Here is a 15,198-nt window from a genome sequence, read left to right on the forward strand (position 1 = left end):
TTTTAAAGTAGTTATGTTGCTGTCTTGATTCCTAGGGTATTAAAGTACAACCAATTTTAATTCTTTAATCTTATCTTAAATTTGTTATTTTAAAAAGATAAATTACACCCACCAGGGGCACAGATCCTGCAGTGTAAAAGGCACTTCTTTGTTACTGTTTTTGTTTTTGTTTTTTTTTTTTTAGAAAATAGAATGTGTTCTATCTCTTCCTAAGTTATGAAAATACTCTGGAGAGTAATATTAGTTAATATCTTAGATTCTCCTTCATGGATTATAAAGAAAACTAGGTGGTAAGGAAACTTTCTGAACAGATTACTGGCTCACAATCACCAAAATAAAGAAAAACCAGATAGCAAAAACAACAAAAGTCATGTCTTGGTTACAAAGAATCCCAAAGGGCACACACTCATGTTTTCAGGCACGATGGTACAACATGACTTATTGAGAGGTGGAAAACAGAAAAACAGGAAAGAGGTTCAACATGGTGGATTTTATCGCTAACTGAACTTTTCTCCAAAAAACCAGAGGTGCATATCTTTGATATGTAAATTATTCCGCAAAAGATATGGAGCTTGAGGAGAACTAACAGGAACACTAAGAATATATTTTTTTTATTTAGAAAGAAAGAAATCTTTGATGTCAACATTTTCATTAAATTTATGCACACTTATTTAAAAATTAATGTCTCTATTTGTTAGATGCAAGTTACTCTCACATAGTTAGACTGAATTAACCTACAACATGGGCTCATACCAGGAAAAGAAGACTGTGATCAGACAATGGTTTCTTGTGTCAACTACAAATGGCTCACGTTTAAAAAAACTGTATGTCAATCTCACCCAGTATACCTATAGTGTCTATCAAAACTAAAGAGAAGAGTGAGCTGGGATGGCAGTGTTGGAGTAAAGTTGATGGACCCAGCCTCAGTTTATAGAATGTTAGTGATGATCTCATCCAGCTTCTGTATTCTGCAGCCAGGAAAACTGAATCTTCACACTTGGGAAGTGGGTTTCTCAAGGTCACAGCAAAATAGTGGCTCTAAGTCTCATGAGGATGGCCACAAGGTCTAGCTTGCTCACATTTATTTTATCACCACCCCACCCCATAGCACAGCCCCGGGTGCATGGTAGGTGTTGTACAAGTATTTTGCATGGGCCAGTGAATGAAAAAATGATTAGATGAATAAGTGACTGAATGAGGGAGACAACGGCAGAGCTGGGCTAGACTATACTTGCAGTACCAGAAGCTTGACAGCATCTGGGCAATTCGGATGGTGACTTGTTGTTACCAAACGTCCCTCAAACATGTTCTAGTTTGAGTCATGTTGGCTAAAGAGGCAATGCTAGGTGCCTACAGAAGCTGATATACCGTGGCGCCTTTTGAAGTCCTCTTAATTCTCTTTCATCTTTTATCAGTAGTATTTCTTATTCAGTAGAGTTACAACTCTTTGAAGAGGCTCTTTGTCAACTCCACCACGGGACACTTACCTGCTCACATCTATATACTGTGTCTTTGGGAATGATGATGGCCAGAGACCCTTGCTTCTACCTCACCCCCACAATCTGAACACTCAATAACAGGCACCTGGAGCAACATTAGTGTTCACTCTAAAGGCAGTTTTCAGAAATGAAGAGGAGCAGGACAGGATAAAAGTGCGAGGGTGGAGGCTGTGAACATTTAAACTGCTTGATGAAAGGAGAAAAGCTGTTAAGACTTGCTATAATTGGAACCGTAGATGGAGGCCTCAAAGGAATATTCAGGCAATCAGAAAATACCTTTTCAGGTACAGGGTGAAGGGAGGAAGTCAACAGCAGGTGTTGGTGTGCAAACAAGTAAAATTTAGGTGAAAGAAGAGTAGGCATGTTTCATTATGGATTCTTGGAAGCTGTTCTCTGCAGGTTTAAGTGGGTAATTGAGAGTGACATTTAAAGTGGTAGGAGACAGTCGGGGCAAAAGCTTCCATGTTCCAAATAGTCAGGTTCAAGTGCAAGAGAGGTTCGTTGTAAACAGAGTTTATGGCAGCCTTTTGTGATAGAAGGGGGTCACTAAGACTGCTTAGGGACCCAGGTAAACTTCCAGCCTCCCTCCTCATCTCGACAAACAAAGGCTTGTCCCTGGTGGAAGGAATGAGTTTTCACATTACAGTGAGGGCTTAGGGATGTGGAAAAGGCCATCTCTGTTTTATTGGGTGACACATCAGAAGTATAGTAAGGAGGAGTTTGCAGCCCTCCTGGCGGATTTGAAAGTTGAGAAAGGAAGTGAAAATCTTCCCTGTGCCTGGCAGTGCTATGTGAGTGGGTTGCTTGGTCATCTCCATAGTCAATTGGCAGATCCTCTCTGGGGACATTTTCATAATCAACTGCATCATCCAGAAATGGGGGAAATGTGCTGGCAATTCTTCTGGGATGAGAGGAGTGGGCACTGTAGTTAGCTGATGAAGTGTCATCGATGGTGTTGAGGTCTTTTAACCCAAGTGTTTGAAGAACCCAGGGGTCCACAGGGGGCCCAGGCTGTTCTTCACAGTTAGCAAACTCACGAGAGAGGTTTCTCTTGGCATTTTTGTGATGGGGGATCTCAGGAGGAAAATATCTTTGCTCTTTGGGTTTCCTCTTTCCCTTTCTGAATTGTCCACATGCTTTGGAAAACTCATCTGATGACAGCAATTTCTAAGGAAGTAGTATTTGAAAATATACAGTCAGATAGTCAACCAAGATCATTTTCTTTACTGTTGTCTGATTAAAACTCCTTCATATATTTATTAGTCACCTTAATTCCTTAGAAAATGTGATTAAAATTCTATTCTCTCTCTCTCTCTCTCTCTTTCTCTCTCTCTCTCTCTCACACACACACACACACATATGTAAAAGTAATTGGATTGGTTTCTATTTCTAAATTAAAATCTATAATGACAAGTAACTACCTGGAAACCACAATTCATGTTATTTACGAATCATTTAAAAACATTGAAAGAAATAATGTCTTTAAATTTTCAATTCAGGGAAGTAATTATTTTTATAATAATGACAATAATAGCGACTATCATGTATTGAACACTGACTACATGCATAGTAATCTCATTTTATAAAATCCACTTTAGTGGATATGCCTCAGGCATATATAGTGGCACTATGTGACTTATTGAGGATCATGCAGCCTAAATTAAATCTAAGTCATCTGAATCTAGACAGAGCAACTGATTGAAACAATGACACTGCTTCTTCTTATTTTGTTAACTTTCATAGCACTCTCATGTGATATGTATTATTCCACATCTTGAACAACTGGGGAAAAGAGAGAAAAAAACCTGCCTAATCAATATCATTTACTAATTTAATACATGTCCTTTTTTATAAAATGGTGGCTGGAGTTAGGAGCCCAAGCTAATAACTGTGAAATGTGCTCCTTTTCTTAACAAAGCTGACTGGATTGTAACTAAATTGTAAAGGAATCAGATATGGTACGCTTTTTTCTCTGAACTGTTAGTTCCAGTGAAAATGGTAAGATGCATCATCAATTTAAATTAAATAATATCAAATAATGCAGCTTGTCTAGCGGCAAGGTAAAGATTGATGACAAAAGCAATAATGATAACAGAATGGCAAAAAGAAAACAAAAATACAAAACCCAAAAGAAAGGAAGAAGAATAGAAAGAGATTGTGGACAAGCTATTTGTCCTTGAGTTACAAATAGTCCATTTTAAAAGTATAAGAAAAAACATTCACTAAAAGATAATGTAATTGGCAATATATAATTGTCAGTGAAGAGATCTGGGCTCCAGTCCTATTCATAACATTTTAGAGCTGGGGAGATTCTTAAAGGATCTTTTAGCTCCTGCATTTACAGATGAAGGTAAGTGAAGCTAAGTGACAGAGATTTACCAAAAGTCAAGCAGATAATTAAAAGAACAGAGTGTCTTTCAGATCTGATTCCCACTCCAGTGGTCCATCCATTTAACTCTGTCTTTTCATTAACCTCTGCTGTCTTAGCAATTCTCTGGACTGTCTTTTGATTCTTAAGCAACTCTTTTTGTAATAAATGGCTAAAATATGCAGTCTAGATACTTCCAAGAAATGATACATAAAAATTCTTGAGGAAGTGCTATATTTCTTTCAGAAAAATCCATCTAGCCTATGAATGCCTTTGAAGCCATGCTGTTCAATACACCTCCTACATTTAATCAAGCAGTTTTATCCAAATGGTCTTTGTTCTCAGATCACTGCTTTGCTCTTATAAAGGGGATAGTTACATACCTTGGCCTTTTCCTCAAGACATTTAACCAAAGCAGAGTTCAGGTATTGTCTGAGATGATTATTCTCTTCATGTAACCTAGCAAGTTCTTCTTCCTTCTGCACCAGAGTATCTTGGAGCTGCAAAAAAGCATACAATGGTGAAGGCCCTTCTACTATATTGACTTTGTAACCTTATAATAATGCCACTGATCCTTAACCTGCTTAAACTTGATTATTATTCTATTTATGAACCAAACCTCAGGGGGCCCTTGTCCTCTAAGGCCTAAATTCAATCTACACCCACCTACCACCCCATTGTTCATTTTTGTGCTCTGAAATTTTTATTCACTGCAAAGTATTTGAAGAGATTATATGACTTTTAAGATTGTAACCACAAGGGAATCGGGAAGGTCTGTAGGAAAATGAGCTGCGTGCAACTGTTTAAATATAGAAAAAGTTGTTTAGAAAGATTTCACTGGACTCCTTCCTTGCACGTTAAGAAAAGAAGAAAAACAAGGGGGAGGGGTTGGCTTCCCTCATCTTCAGATTGATCTGTTTGTATATCCACTAGATTAAATTACTCTGTCAGGAACAACAACAAATAAAACATGGAAAATGAAGCAGTCTTTGCAAAACTTTATAATCATCCTCCCTTCTCCAAGTGATGAGCTATGTTTATGGATTAAAAATACAATCACATTCAGTATATCATTTGGTCTTTCCAACAGCCCTCTGAGGAAGGCAGCATAAATCTTTCAGTGTCATAGGTAAGGTAAAAGAGGATTCAAGAGGTCATATAACTACAATGTATGAAGTCAGGGCCTGACTCTAGGTTCTCCTAGAGGGTTTTGGATATTGTTGTTGACTCTGTTGTTGTTTCTCCCTGTGACACTGATCACCTATCTTCACATTCATCCCTCTGGACATATATCCACTTTGGTTCTAAGCTGAAAGTCAACATATGAATTTAACAAGGGAAAAGAAGCAAGGTGACATTAAGGGACGATGTTAAGAATAAACTGCATGCGAACTGAAATAAGTCAGACTGAGAATGACAAATGCCATATGATTTCATTCATATGTGGAATCTAATAAACAAAACAAATGAATAAGCAAACAAAAAGCAGAATCAGACCTATAACTATAGAGAACAAACTGATGGCTGCCAGAGGGAAGAAGGTAGGAGGATGGGCAAAACGGGTGAGGAGGAGAGGGAGGTACGGCCTTCTAGTTATGGAGTGAATAAGTCACGGGAATAAAAGGTAGCATAGGGGATACTGTTAACGATACTGTCGTCATGTTGTATGGTGACAGATGGTAGCCATACTTGCGATGATTATAATGTATAGAGAAGTTGAATCACTATGTTATACACCTGAAACTAACTCAAAAAAAAAAAAAGACATTAAACAGAAAACTAAAAAGAAAAAAAGAAGAAGAATAGACTACATAGAGCACGTCGGTCCAGTCTCAGGGTTCTGATGATCTACACATACCTGCTTGTTTCTGTAGAGCTGGGAGGAAAGCTGAGCCTCTTCCCACGAACATGAGTTAGGAACAGGGAAACCGGAGTCACTGGATGATTCTTTGTGAAAATACCAAATGGATAATTGAGAAAACACACTTGCAGTTTTTGTGTAATACAGCGCTCACTGAAGGATTTCAGACAGTTTAATAGATTCAATTACCTTTCTAAAAATAGCTATTGCCTCTACACAAGAAACAACATATTTAAAGCCCTTCAGAAGGGATAAACATGCTACGAAAGACAAATACTTATAGACTTTATGCCAAAATGGCTGAAGGGGTGAATTTTTAGGAGCTAAGAGGTCACATTTCTTCCTTACATATAAATTCCCACTGGCTAAATTTACAAAAACCATCCTATCTGCACTATGAATTCACTCAAATATTTATTGATCCTTCCCCCACTCGGCATAACATTGCAATTCCACTATGTTTTCCAAGTTTCTATCTTATTTTCTAAGATTTAGTGCTTGTAGTGTTTAGCTCTAGAATCAAATGCTATTCTTGATGCTACCATTTTTTCCCCAGATGAAAATCTCTGCCTGTTTGCTTGCCAGTTAAAACTGATGGAGTGTATTCAGAATTATAAGTGGTAGCACTTCCTACTTTAAAATAATTTGGACCTTGCTTCTCTGAAGACCTTGATGAAAATCTCAAAACTGTACCCTGAACTCATGTATTTCAAATGTCATCATTTGTATATCTTTCATGCTTTTGTAGAGTTTTTTTTTCTTCCATATTTGATAGCAAACTATAACTATGAATAAAAACTATGCGTGGGCATGCTATATTGGTTTACTTTTATTTTATTTTCCTCATGTAGTACAGTCTGCCTCTTGCCCATCTCCACTGAAACTGACATATTACTGAAATATTTTTGACTAAATTAGAATGATGAGTAAGGAGACAGAAATCAAATTTTATACAGTTTGGTTTCATATTCTTGGGCATTCTGTCTTCTCTGTTGTTTGTGGTAGAAAGCTGAAATTGAACAACTCCCTTCCTGACATATAAGTGTGTTTCAATATTTTGGGGCTTTTTGTTTGTTTTTTCTCAAATTCACACATACACAAAATAATGTGGTAGAACCAGGAATACAGATAGATACTTAATTCTGAAGTGCCTACCAGTTTTTCTAGAAACCAGAGTGTTAATATATAAATTCCTTTAATATTTATAAATACTATTTACTCAGCCTCAGGTGATAATTAATACATAATTTTCCATCACAGGGTTATCTCTCCCTCCAAAGTTGAAGTCTTCTTTGGGCAAAAAGGAATAATTTTTTTTTTCCACTTATAGGACATCGTTCATGGGACTTCCTTAGGAAATAAAAGAGTAAGTTAGTGGTTTTCCTTGCTTCTCTCTTATACCCAGGGAAACTTTCCTGAATTCCAAAAGAAATGGTCCAACTGGTATCTTGACTCCAAAAGCATCTCACAGTATTGTTTATAAAACTTTGACCCAACCCAAAATCCTTCAGTGGGTTGGAAGTCTCCAGGAACCGTTAAGTGTGGGGAGAAATACATATTGTCCAGTGGACAAGGGGATAATTCCCATTTTCACTATCTGGCAAGTATAGAAAAGCAGGTTATTTAGGTTGTAAAATGCAGGAGTCTTTGGGCTTTCTTCAACTTCCCATAGAATCTCTTCTTCTACAGGGTTCTAGGCCATGATGCTTTGCAACTATGGGTGCTGGAAAAGGGCTTCAGACCTACCAGGAAAGCAGAAGAGCAGAACTTACCCTGTGCCTGTGGTGCTTGTTGGGGCTCTTTGTTGTCCAGGAGACCAGCAGCCCAGAAAGAGACCCAAGTCTCCGTGGAAACGTCAACACTAGATTCTGACGTTGTAGTGGAATACGGGCAATTATAGCTCTGGCCTCCTACAAAGTACTGGTCTTGGCAGGGCAGAACAGTGTTCTGTGGAAGTCAGTATGAGGGATTGGGGCGGGGGTGGGGAGGGTCCCAGGAGATGGGGTGATTGGGATTTGGAGTGGAATAAGGATGGGAGAAAGGGGCACAAATTACATGCAATGAATCAAAAACAGTACAGGTGTTAAGCATAGATTCCGGATTAATTCAAGTGGTCAAAATACATAATTACTAAAAGGGAATCAGCATCTTGGTTTACCCAGTACCTTCCCTAGGACCTCCCAGCAAAGAACAGGCTAGTATTGGATGGACCAAATTTGTAAATATCCAAGAGTATTTTCTGTTGCCATGACTGAGTCATCTAACAGGCTATCCAGGATCTAAGTAAAAGGAATTCTACTTACTGATTGAAAGATGTAAGAACTATTTAGCTCTTTCTAGCAAATACCTTAATTATATTTCTAATAGCCTTGAAAGACAAAGAGCCCAGAATGCTAAGGCTGAAATGGACTGAACATGACATATAAGGAAATCTCCTTATTTTAGCTTCTTAGTTTCTCAATTATAAACTTGCCCGGTTCCTTCCTTCCTCCTTCCTCTGGCTTTAAATGCTGCTGGATCCTACAGTGGTCCAAATGGTTTGATATGGATATATAGACATATAGATATATTCCAGAGATAACTAAATACATTTTGCTCCTAACCCCAAGCACGGTCACATATAGTCACTCCAAGTAAACATATCATCAAAGCTGAAATATGTTAGTCAGCTGAGACAGCAGGCTCTAGGTCTCTCCAGCACTAGGTCTCTATGCCCTTCCAAAGTTATCTTGCCACTACTAACTGCCTGGCATGTATTCTCCACTGTGTTCTGAGCCAGTGAACACGCTCCTGCCCCCGACTCCTTAAACTTCAAACACACACTCTTTCCAAATGTCCAAGCAGGGGCAGGTATGCAGCCTTCCTGGGTTAATTTGTACAACAGCCCATTCTTAATTATTTGTCAATGTTTAATCAGGTAAAAAGCCATTCATTTCAGCAGAGCCCAGCTTTGGACAAACTCTTTTTGACCACTACAAGTCCTTTGTTGACTTGAGGACTTTCTTGGGCATAATATAAACAGAGAGAAAATAAATAATAATAATAATAAAATAACACGGAGAAAGTTAATTAAGTCACAATTTGTTAATATTCCCAGTACGTTTTGAAAAAATCCAGTCTTGAAGCAAGTCCAGCTTGGGCAGTGCAAACCAAAGAAATTCAGCCCAAAGTTTATCAAGGACTATTTTCTTTTATTCTAAAAGCATGTTCATAGGCTCTTTCCCTGAGGTTATTATTGAAATCAAATCTGAACTATTATGCAATTGACACCTGAGAAGAAAACAAATCTCAAATACTCTTAGACTAACTCAAATCCAAGTGTTTGCAAATATGCACATAATCTAGAGGAAACAGGTGGAAAGAAAAGTGAGTGCAAGTATAGAGGGAAAGAAAGTTGAGAGAAAGTACAGAGAGTAGAAATAACACAGAGGGTGAAAGGATGAGAGAGATGGGGAATGGGGGGGGAGGGAGGGAGGGGGAGAGAGAGAGAGAGAGAGAAGATAGGGGAGAAGCAAAAGCAGATGGGGCAGCAGAGAAGGCCCTTTTAATGGGCAGGTAGCAGAGAAATCTTGCATCCAAGGCGGAAGAAATTATAAATGCAAAGCTTACTAGCTCTCAGAGCCCCCAGGTTTCCCCAGCGCATTACCTAAACGCCGGCTCCTCACTTACCATCTTGCAGTGGAAGAAGGCGTTGCAGAAACTGAGCCCTCAATTTTTCGGAAAGCCAGTGGGAGCTTTAAATGGGACTGAGGGGAGGAGCTAGGAGAGGCGAGTTCTAATCTGCGGGAGCTCCCAGTGACGCCGGGGACTCCCGGCGAGCGCCGCCCTCTGATTTGGTGCGAGGCTGTCAAACTGGTGACGTGGGTCAGGAGACCTGAAGCCAAAGTCACTGGCACTCACGGCGACCGCCGCGCGGGGACCTTGAGACCTGCCGCGGCGCTCAGCGTCCCGGTGCGCTGTGCGGCTTCGAAACCCGCGCGGCGCCCGCTCGGTGCCTGCTCTCTGCCCGCGGTCTGCGGGGAGTTGGGGTGGGAGGGGACCGCGAGGCCGGCCCGACGGGGCGAACCCGGCTCCCCGGGCAGGGCGGGGCGGACTGGTTGGTCCTGCCCGCCAGGGCGTTCGGGTCGGAGAAAGCCTAAAGCAGGGTCTCAGGGATCAGAGCAGCACTTGGGGTGCAGATGCAGCAGCCCCCAGACTTAATACTGTTCCTGTGTATTTCCTGGCCACGTGATCAATACCAAATTACTGAATGACGTTGTGAATTGATTGGCTTTTTTCCTACTATTTGATAGATCTAATTTTCCTCAACTCCTGAAGTGGGTGTGAAATGTGAAGATGATCTGTATCCATTCTAGAATGAAAGTTTCGGGGGAAGAGCCGTTCCTATCCATTTTGTTCAATGTTGTCTCCAAAGTGCCTGGAACTATTCCTAACCTGTCATGGGTGTTCAATAAAGAATTAATTAAGCTACAAATTTAAGAACCTAAAGTGTCTGTGTCTGTGTTGGTCCTATCTTCACAACTACGATTATATAGAATAAGTTATTACAATTAAGAAAAATACTTCTCAAAGTATTTGGTTCCCCCCCCATCTTTTCTCTTGCATTTTATTCTCACGATTCCTATGATGTTATAATCCACAGGAGAAAAAAGAGTAATATCATTTTTAAAACCATCCATCTACTACTAATAGCCAACTCTTATTTCAACTGGCAATAACCTAGGGGTCCGGTGCTCTTATTGTCCCTGTTTCAGTGGATGATGAATGAAGCACTGAAGTTAAGAAACATGACCGATGATTACACAATTAGCAAGTAGCAGACTCTGGATTTGAACCTCTGGCTCCAGCATCCTTGCTCTTAACTATCATAATTCTATTTTATTTTTTCTCACTGCACATTATAGCAATTCCTGTAATGGGCACTTTTACGGATTGAGTAATATTATCTCAGGATTTGCAGGTTGAATCTCCAACCCTGAATGTGACTGTATTTGGAGATAGGGCCTCTAAAGAGAGAATCAAGGTTAAGAGATCATAAGGGTGGTGCCCTAATCCAGTAAAACTGGTGCTTGTAAGAAGAGGAAGAGACCCGGGAAGATGACGTACCCAGAAAAAAAGGCCATGTAAGAACACAGCCAGAAGGTGTCCATTTGCCTCAAGGAGAAAGGCCTCAGGAGAAACTGATTACCCCACTGACACCTTGGTCTTAGACTTCCAGCCTCCGGAAATGTGAGAAAATGTTGTTTAAGCCATCTCATCTGTGGTTCTGGAAGCCCTAGCAAACTAATGCGGGCATCGTGTAGGGATTGAGAAAAACTTCAGAATCTGGCTTTCATAGTCCTCTTTCTAAACCAGTTTGACCTTTATTCATTTTGCACTGGATTGTACTCAGCATCCAAAAAACTTAGCAATGGCTAACACGGCAAATGCTCCTGAAGTGTTCTGTGTCTGACATTAAGGAAGGAATAGAAGAGGAAGAGGAGGAAGACACCAGACTTGATCGATACCCTTTCTCCTGTTCACACTGCTTGTTCACAAGCATTTTTAAGTGAATAATACCAGCTTTGAGGATCACTGCCTGCAGGACTCATGGGTCTTACACAGGGTTACACGACATGACGCATTTCAACGAGTGACTAAATGCGGGTGGCACAAGGGGTGGGGATACCCTGGCAATATGACCCTGAGATGATGGGGGAAACAGATAAAAACCCGTTTAGGTTATGAGAATTGATGATCTTGCTGATGGCAAAGAAAATCCTAATCATCTTTTTGATGAGAGCCAGGGGAAGGAAAAGGAGAACTGAGTTGTTTTGTTTTTGGAAACTCATAAATTGGATATGTGAACCTCTGGAAGATACGATCTCTTGACCTTAAAAATGACACAAAGTGGGCAACTGAGCAAACATGACATGAAACAAAAGGGCGTAGGCTTTGGGTCCAAATATACCTGCTGTCTGTTCTACTCTCTGAGCCTGAAACACCTGGGGCTATATTATCATGGTCTCTAAATTCTCAGCTCCTATGGTAAATTAAGGAAAAATTATGTATCTGAGAAGCTTATTAAAAAGCTGACCACTAATGCGTGAAAACTCCAAATTCACTGCCTAAGTCACAAATAGCAGCCCATATTGTTATATGTAGAAGATTCTCTGAACCTAAATGCTGCTGTGTCTTGCCTGCTAAAAATAACTGAAAATAAAAGCTACATTTATTAAACAGATTTTTTGAGAGCTAAACATATTTTTTAAAAGTCTTTGATGGATTTTAGCACAGAGACATTTCAGAAATCATTAGCTACTTTAGCTTAGTGGGAATGGGAGTGTATATGGTGTAAGGGGATCCCTAAAGTTAAACCGTGAAAAGCTATTGATAATTGAACATAAGTCAGAAGATAAAGCTTACCTGAAATCATAAACCGATGGAAAATTTTCCAAATCCTTAAGATCTGATTTAAGCGTATCTTTTTATTTAAGATCTACTCCTTGGGAGGGGGGGCTTCTGGGTGGTTCAGTCGCAGGAGCCCCACCTCAGGCTTCCTGTTCAGCAGGGAGCCTGATGCAGGACTCGATCCCGGGACTCCAGGATCATGACCTGAGCTGAAGGCAGTAGCTTAACCAACTGAGCCACCCAGGTGCCCTAAATAAATAAAATTTTAAAACAAAAGATGCACTGCTTGGGTATAAGCCTTATTTTTTTTGTTTATTTGAAGGTTTGTTTTTTTTTTTTTTTCAATGAGTCAAGTAAGCAATAATGTGAAATCCTTTGGCCATTTTTTATTCACGTTTTTGAAAGAAAGAGGTGCAACTTCTTGGTGATTATTTTTTCTTCTATAAACAATAAGATCAGTAAAAACTGTCTTTTGTATTGTGGCTGAAGAGATGGTGTTAAAAGGGAGGTAGCTAATAACAGCCCAATTGTTGAATTGGGGTACTACCTCCTGCCAGGGCAAAGAAATAATAAAATAGAAGGTAATTTGACCTGCACACAAACCAAGTCTGCAGACAGGAAAGGGTAGTGTGTGATCAGTGGTGGACCAAGGAAATAAACAGATTGGCATATGGAATGTTCTTTTATTTCACCCCTGGAGGACACTTTATTTGATTACCTCATTAGTGAATTCAGTAGCATATATAATAAAAAAAAAATATAGAAATTCTCTTTACAAACATGGCCTTTCCCTATAGCTTCAACAGCTGAATCTCCAGGCAATAAAAAAGATTGTATTTCTGCTTTCACATGTCAGGAAAGAAAAGCAGAACTCTTAGAGAAAATTCAGTTCAGTAGATGATTTACACTGGGAGACTTACTCCTTGCATATTTTATTTTAGCAAGTCTGGAGAACCATGACATGTTTAGTTCATTGAGGCATAGTTTTGAGTTTTACCCTTCCAGAATTATGTGTGGAAATCAATCATGCTGATTTGAGCAGAGTCTTGCCTACTACCTACCAGCCACAGGCAGCAGAGCTTCTAGTAACCATGCACATGCAATAACATGCCATGGTAAATCTGTTTCTACATGAACAAAGGTATTTATACAAAAGAAAGTCAACGGTTAATTCTGGCAACAGAAAAGGAACAAAATAGGTTTAAGAAAATTATATCAGGTTATTAGCCAGAAAAGAGAAAGGCCTTGAACAAATTAAAGAGTGAAATATTTAATTAGGGCCTGACTAGATTTGTGTAGTTTAGAGCTAAGTGGGGGGGGGGGGGGGCAAGGAGATAAAAATTTATGATACTACTTTCTGGTTGTTCCAGCCAGAATTTATTTTAATAGCTTTATAACCAGCTTTAACCCTTTATTTATTGATTCATTAAGTGATTGCTTAATGTTTCAGTTGTATTTGGTTGTATTATGTTAAGGCAGATCATACACTATAATAATATTCACAGATTTGAAGATTCTCAAGTCTAAGGGTAGATTTTTCAAATATTAACTATTTATGTCATATTTGAGGGATAACTAGCAAAAGGATAAAGATCTGTGTTCACTGTACAAAGTGAAGCAGGCCTTTCCTGCACTCTGTAGCATTGTTTTCTGGCTTTTCCAATAAAATGCACTTGAAAATAATATTTGTGGGCATGCTGGAATAAATAATTGAGGTTTATCCTGACAGGCTTGGGGGTTTCCATTTCTTCTAGACGCTGTCAGGCCACCCTGAGGACGGGTCACCAATATCTCCCAGGGCTTTAACTCATCATGCCTTGGTGCACTAGGAGGGAAACTCTGCTCTGTGATAACCTGTCTGGCCAAATTGGAATAAAATTATCTCAACACCAGTATAAAAATACACACAAAACAATGAAATTAAATTTACATTACTACAAAGGTTAGAGATGTGGAATCCCAAGCAAACAAACAAAAAACCAAATACAACTCTACTCCTCATTACTCCAACCACATTAGAAAAAATGAAAATAATGACTTATTATAATTACTATACATCAGAGATATGTTCATCTGGCTGTGATTTGAAACATAAGGAATTTCTGGTGCTCCTGGGTTACTCAGTCAGTTGAGCCTCCAACTCTTGGTTTGGGCTCAGGTCATGATCTCGGATCTAGATCAGCCTGGAGTCTCCTTGAAGTTCTCTTTCCTTTTGCTGCCCTCTCTATGCTCCCGCTCTCTCTCTCTCTTTTTCTCTCTCAATCAAATAAATAAATCTTCAAAAAAAGGAATTTATGCTTGTTACACTAGTATTTTCATAAACTAGGCTTCAGAGCCTTTATTGATCCTGAAATCCCTCTTAAGGATTTTTGATCTAGTGGTTGGTAGATGAATTGCTGATGAGGCATTGAAAACCAGAAAGGTGAATTGGCAGTGACCATGGCATCCAATTTTATCCTGAAGATAATAGAAATAAGGACATCACTGCCTGGTTTCTTCAAAAAGCTTAGTTCAGAGTGTAATAGCAAAACAGGACAGCTGGGACTGGATTCCTTCTAGCCCTGGAATTATCAGAGAATCTGCAATATTGTGACATCTTTCATGAACAGAAGACAAAGAAATATATTTACATACAAAATGTTAAGCTATAGTGAATTTAAAGTTCCATATTTTTGAAATCCATAATCTATAAAATGTTAACTGGTTTCTTATTAACCCAATAATTTGTGACAAAAATCACCTTACTCATAGTCAAATCAAAGAAACTTGAAGTTTGTAATAATGAAATTTGGTTATTTCTAGCCAAACTCTGTTTTGCACATTTCTTTTTCACAAAATGAAAGCATAATGCCAACCTCTAGTCAGTGGAAGCATTTATACATTCAAAAAACAACCTGAGAAAGAGGAACCCTCCTACACTATTGGTGGGAATGCAAGCTGGTGCAGCCACTCTGGAAAACAGTATGGAGGTTCCTCAAAAAGTTGAAAATAGAGCTACCATATGACCCAGCAATTGCATTACTGAGTATTTACCCCAAAGATACAAATGTAGTGATCCAAAGGGGTACGTGCACCCCGTG

General features: G+C 39.2%; 1 protein-coding gene across 1 annotated transcript in view; it reads right to left on the reverse strand.

The window, feature by feature from the left end:
- Window positions 1–2,045: 2,045 nt before the first annotated feature.
- The window catches only part of GMNC (geminin coiled-coil domain containing), a 19,011-nt gene continuing 5,858 nt past the window's right edge, over window positions 2,046–15,198 (reverse strand). Inside the window, exons 2-5 of the mRNA XM_081814147.1 lie at window positions 7,501–7,675; window positions 5,726–5,814; window positions 4,251–4,367; window positions 2,046–2,666 (exon numbers count right to left, since the gene is read on the reverse strand). Of these exons, the coding sequence (XP_081670273.1) occupies window positions 2,046–2,666; window positions 4,251–4,367; window positions 5,726–5,814; window positions 7,501–7,675 (1,002 nt within the window). The remainder of the gene's footprint in view (window positions 2,667–4,250; window positions 4,368–5,725; window positions 5,815–7,500; window positions 7,676–15,198) is intronic.

The sequence above is a fragment of the Leptonychotes weddellii genome, chromosome 1, assembly GCF_054177405.1.
Source record: "Leptonychotes weddellii isolate Sample4059 chromosome 1, ASM5417740v2, whole genome shotgun sequence".
Classification (NCBI taxonomy): domain Eukaryota; kingdom Metazoa; phylum Chordata; class Mammalia; order Carnivora; family Phocidae; genus Leptonychotes; species Leptonychotes weddellii.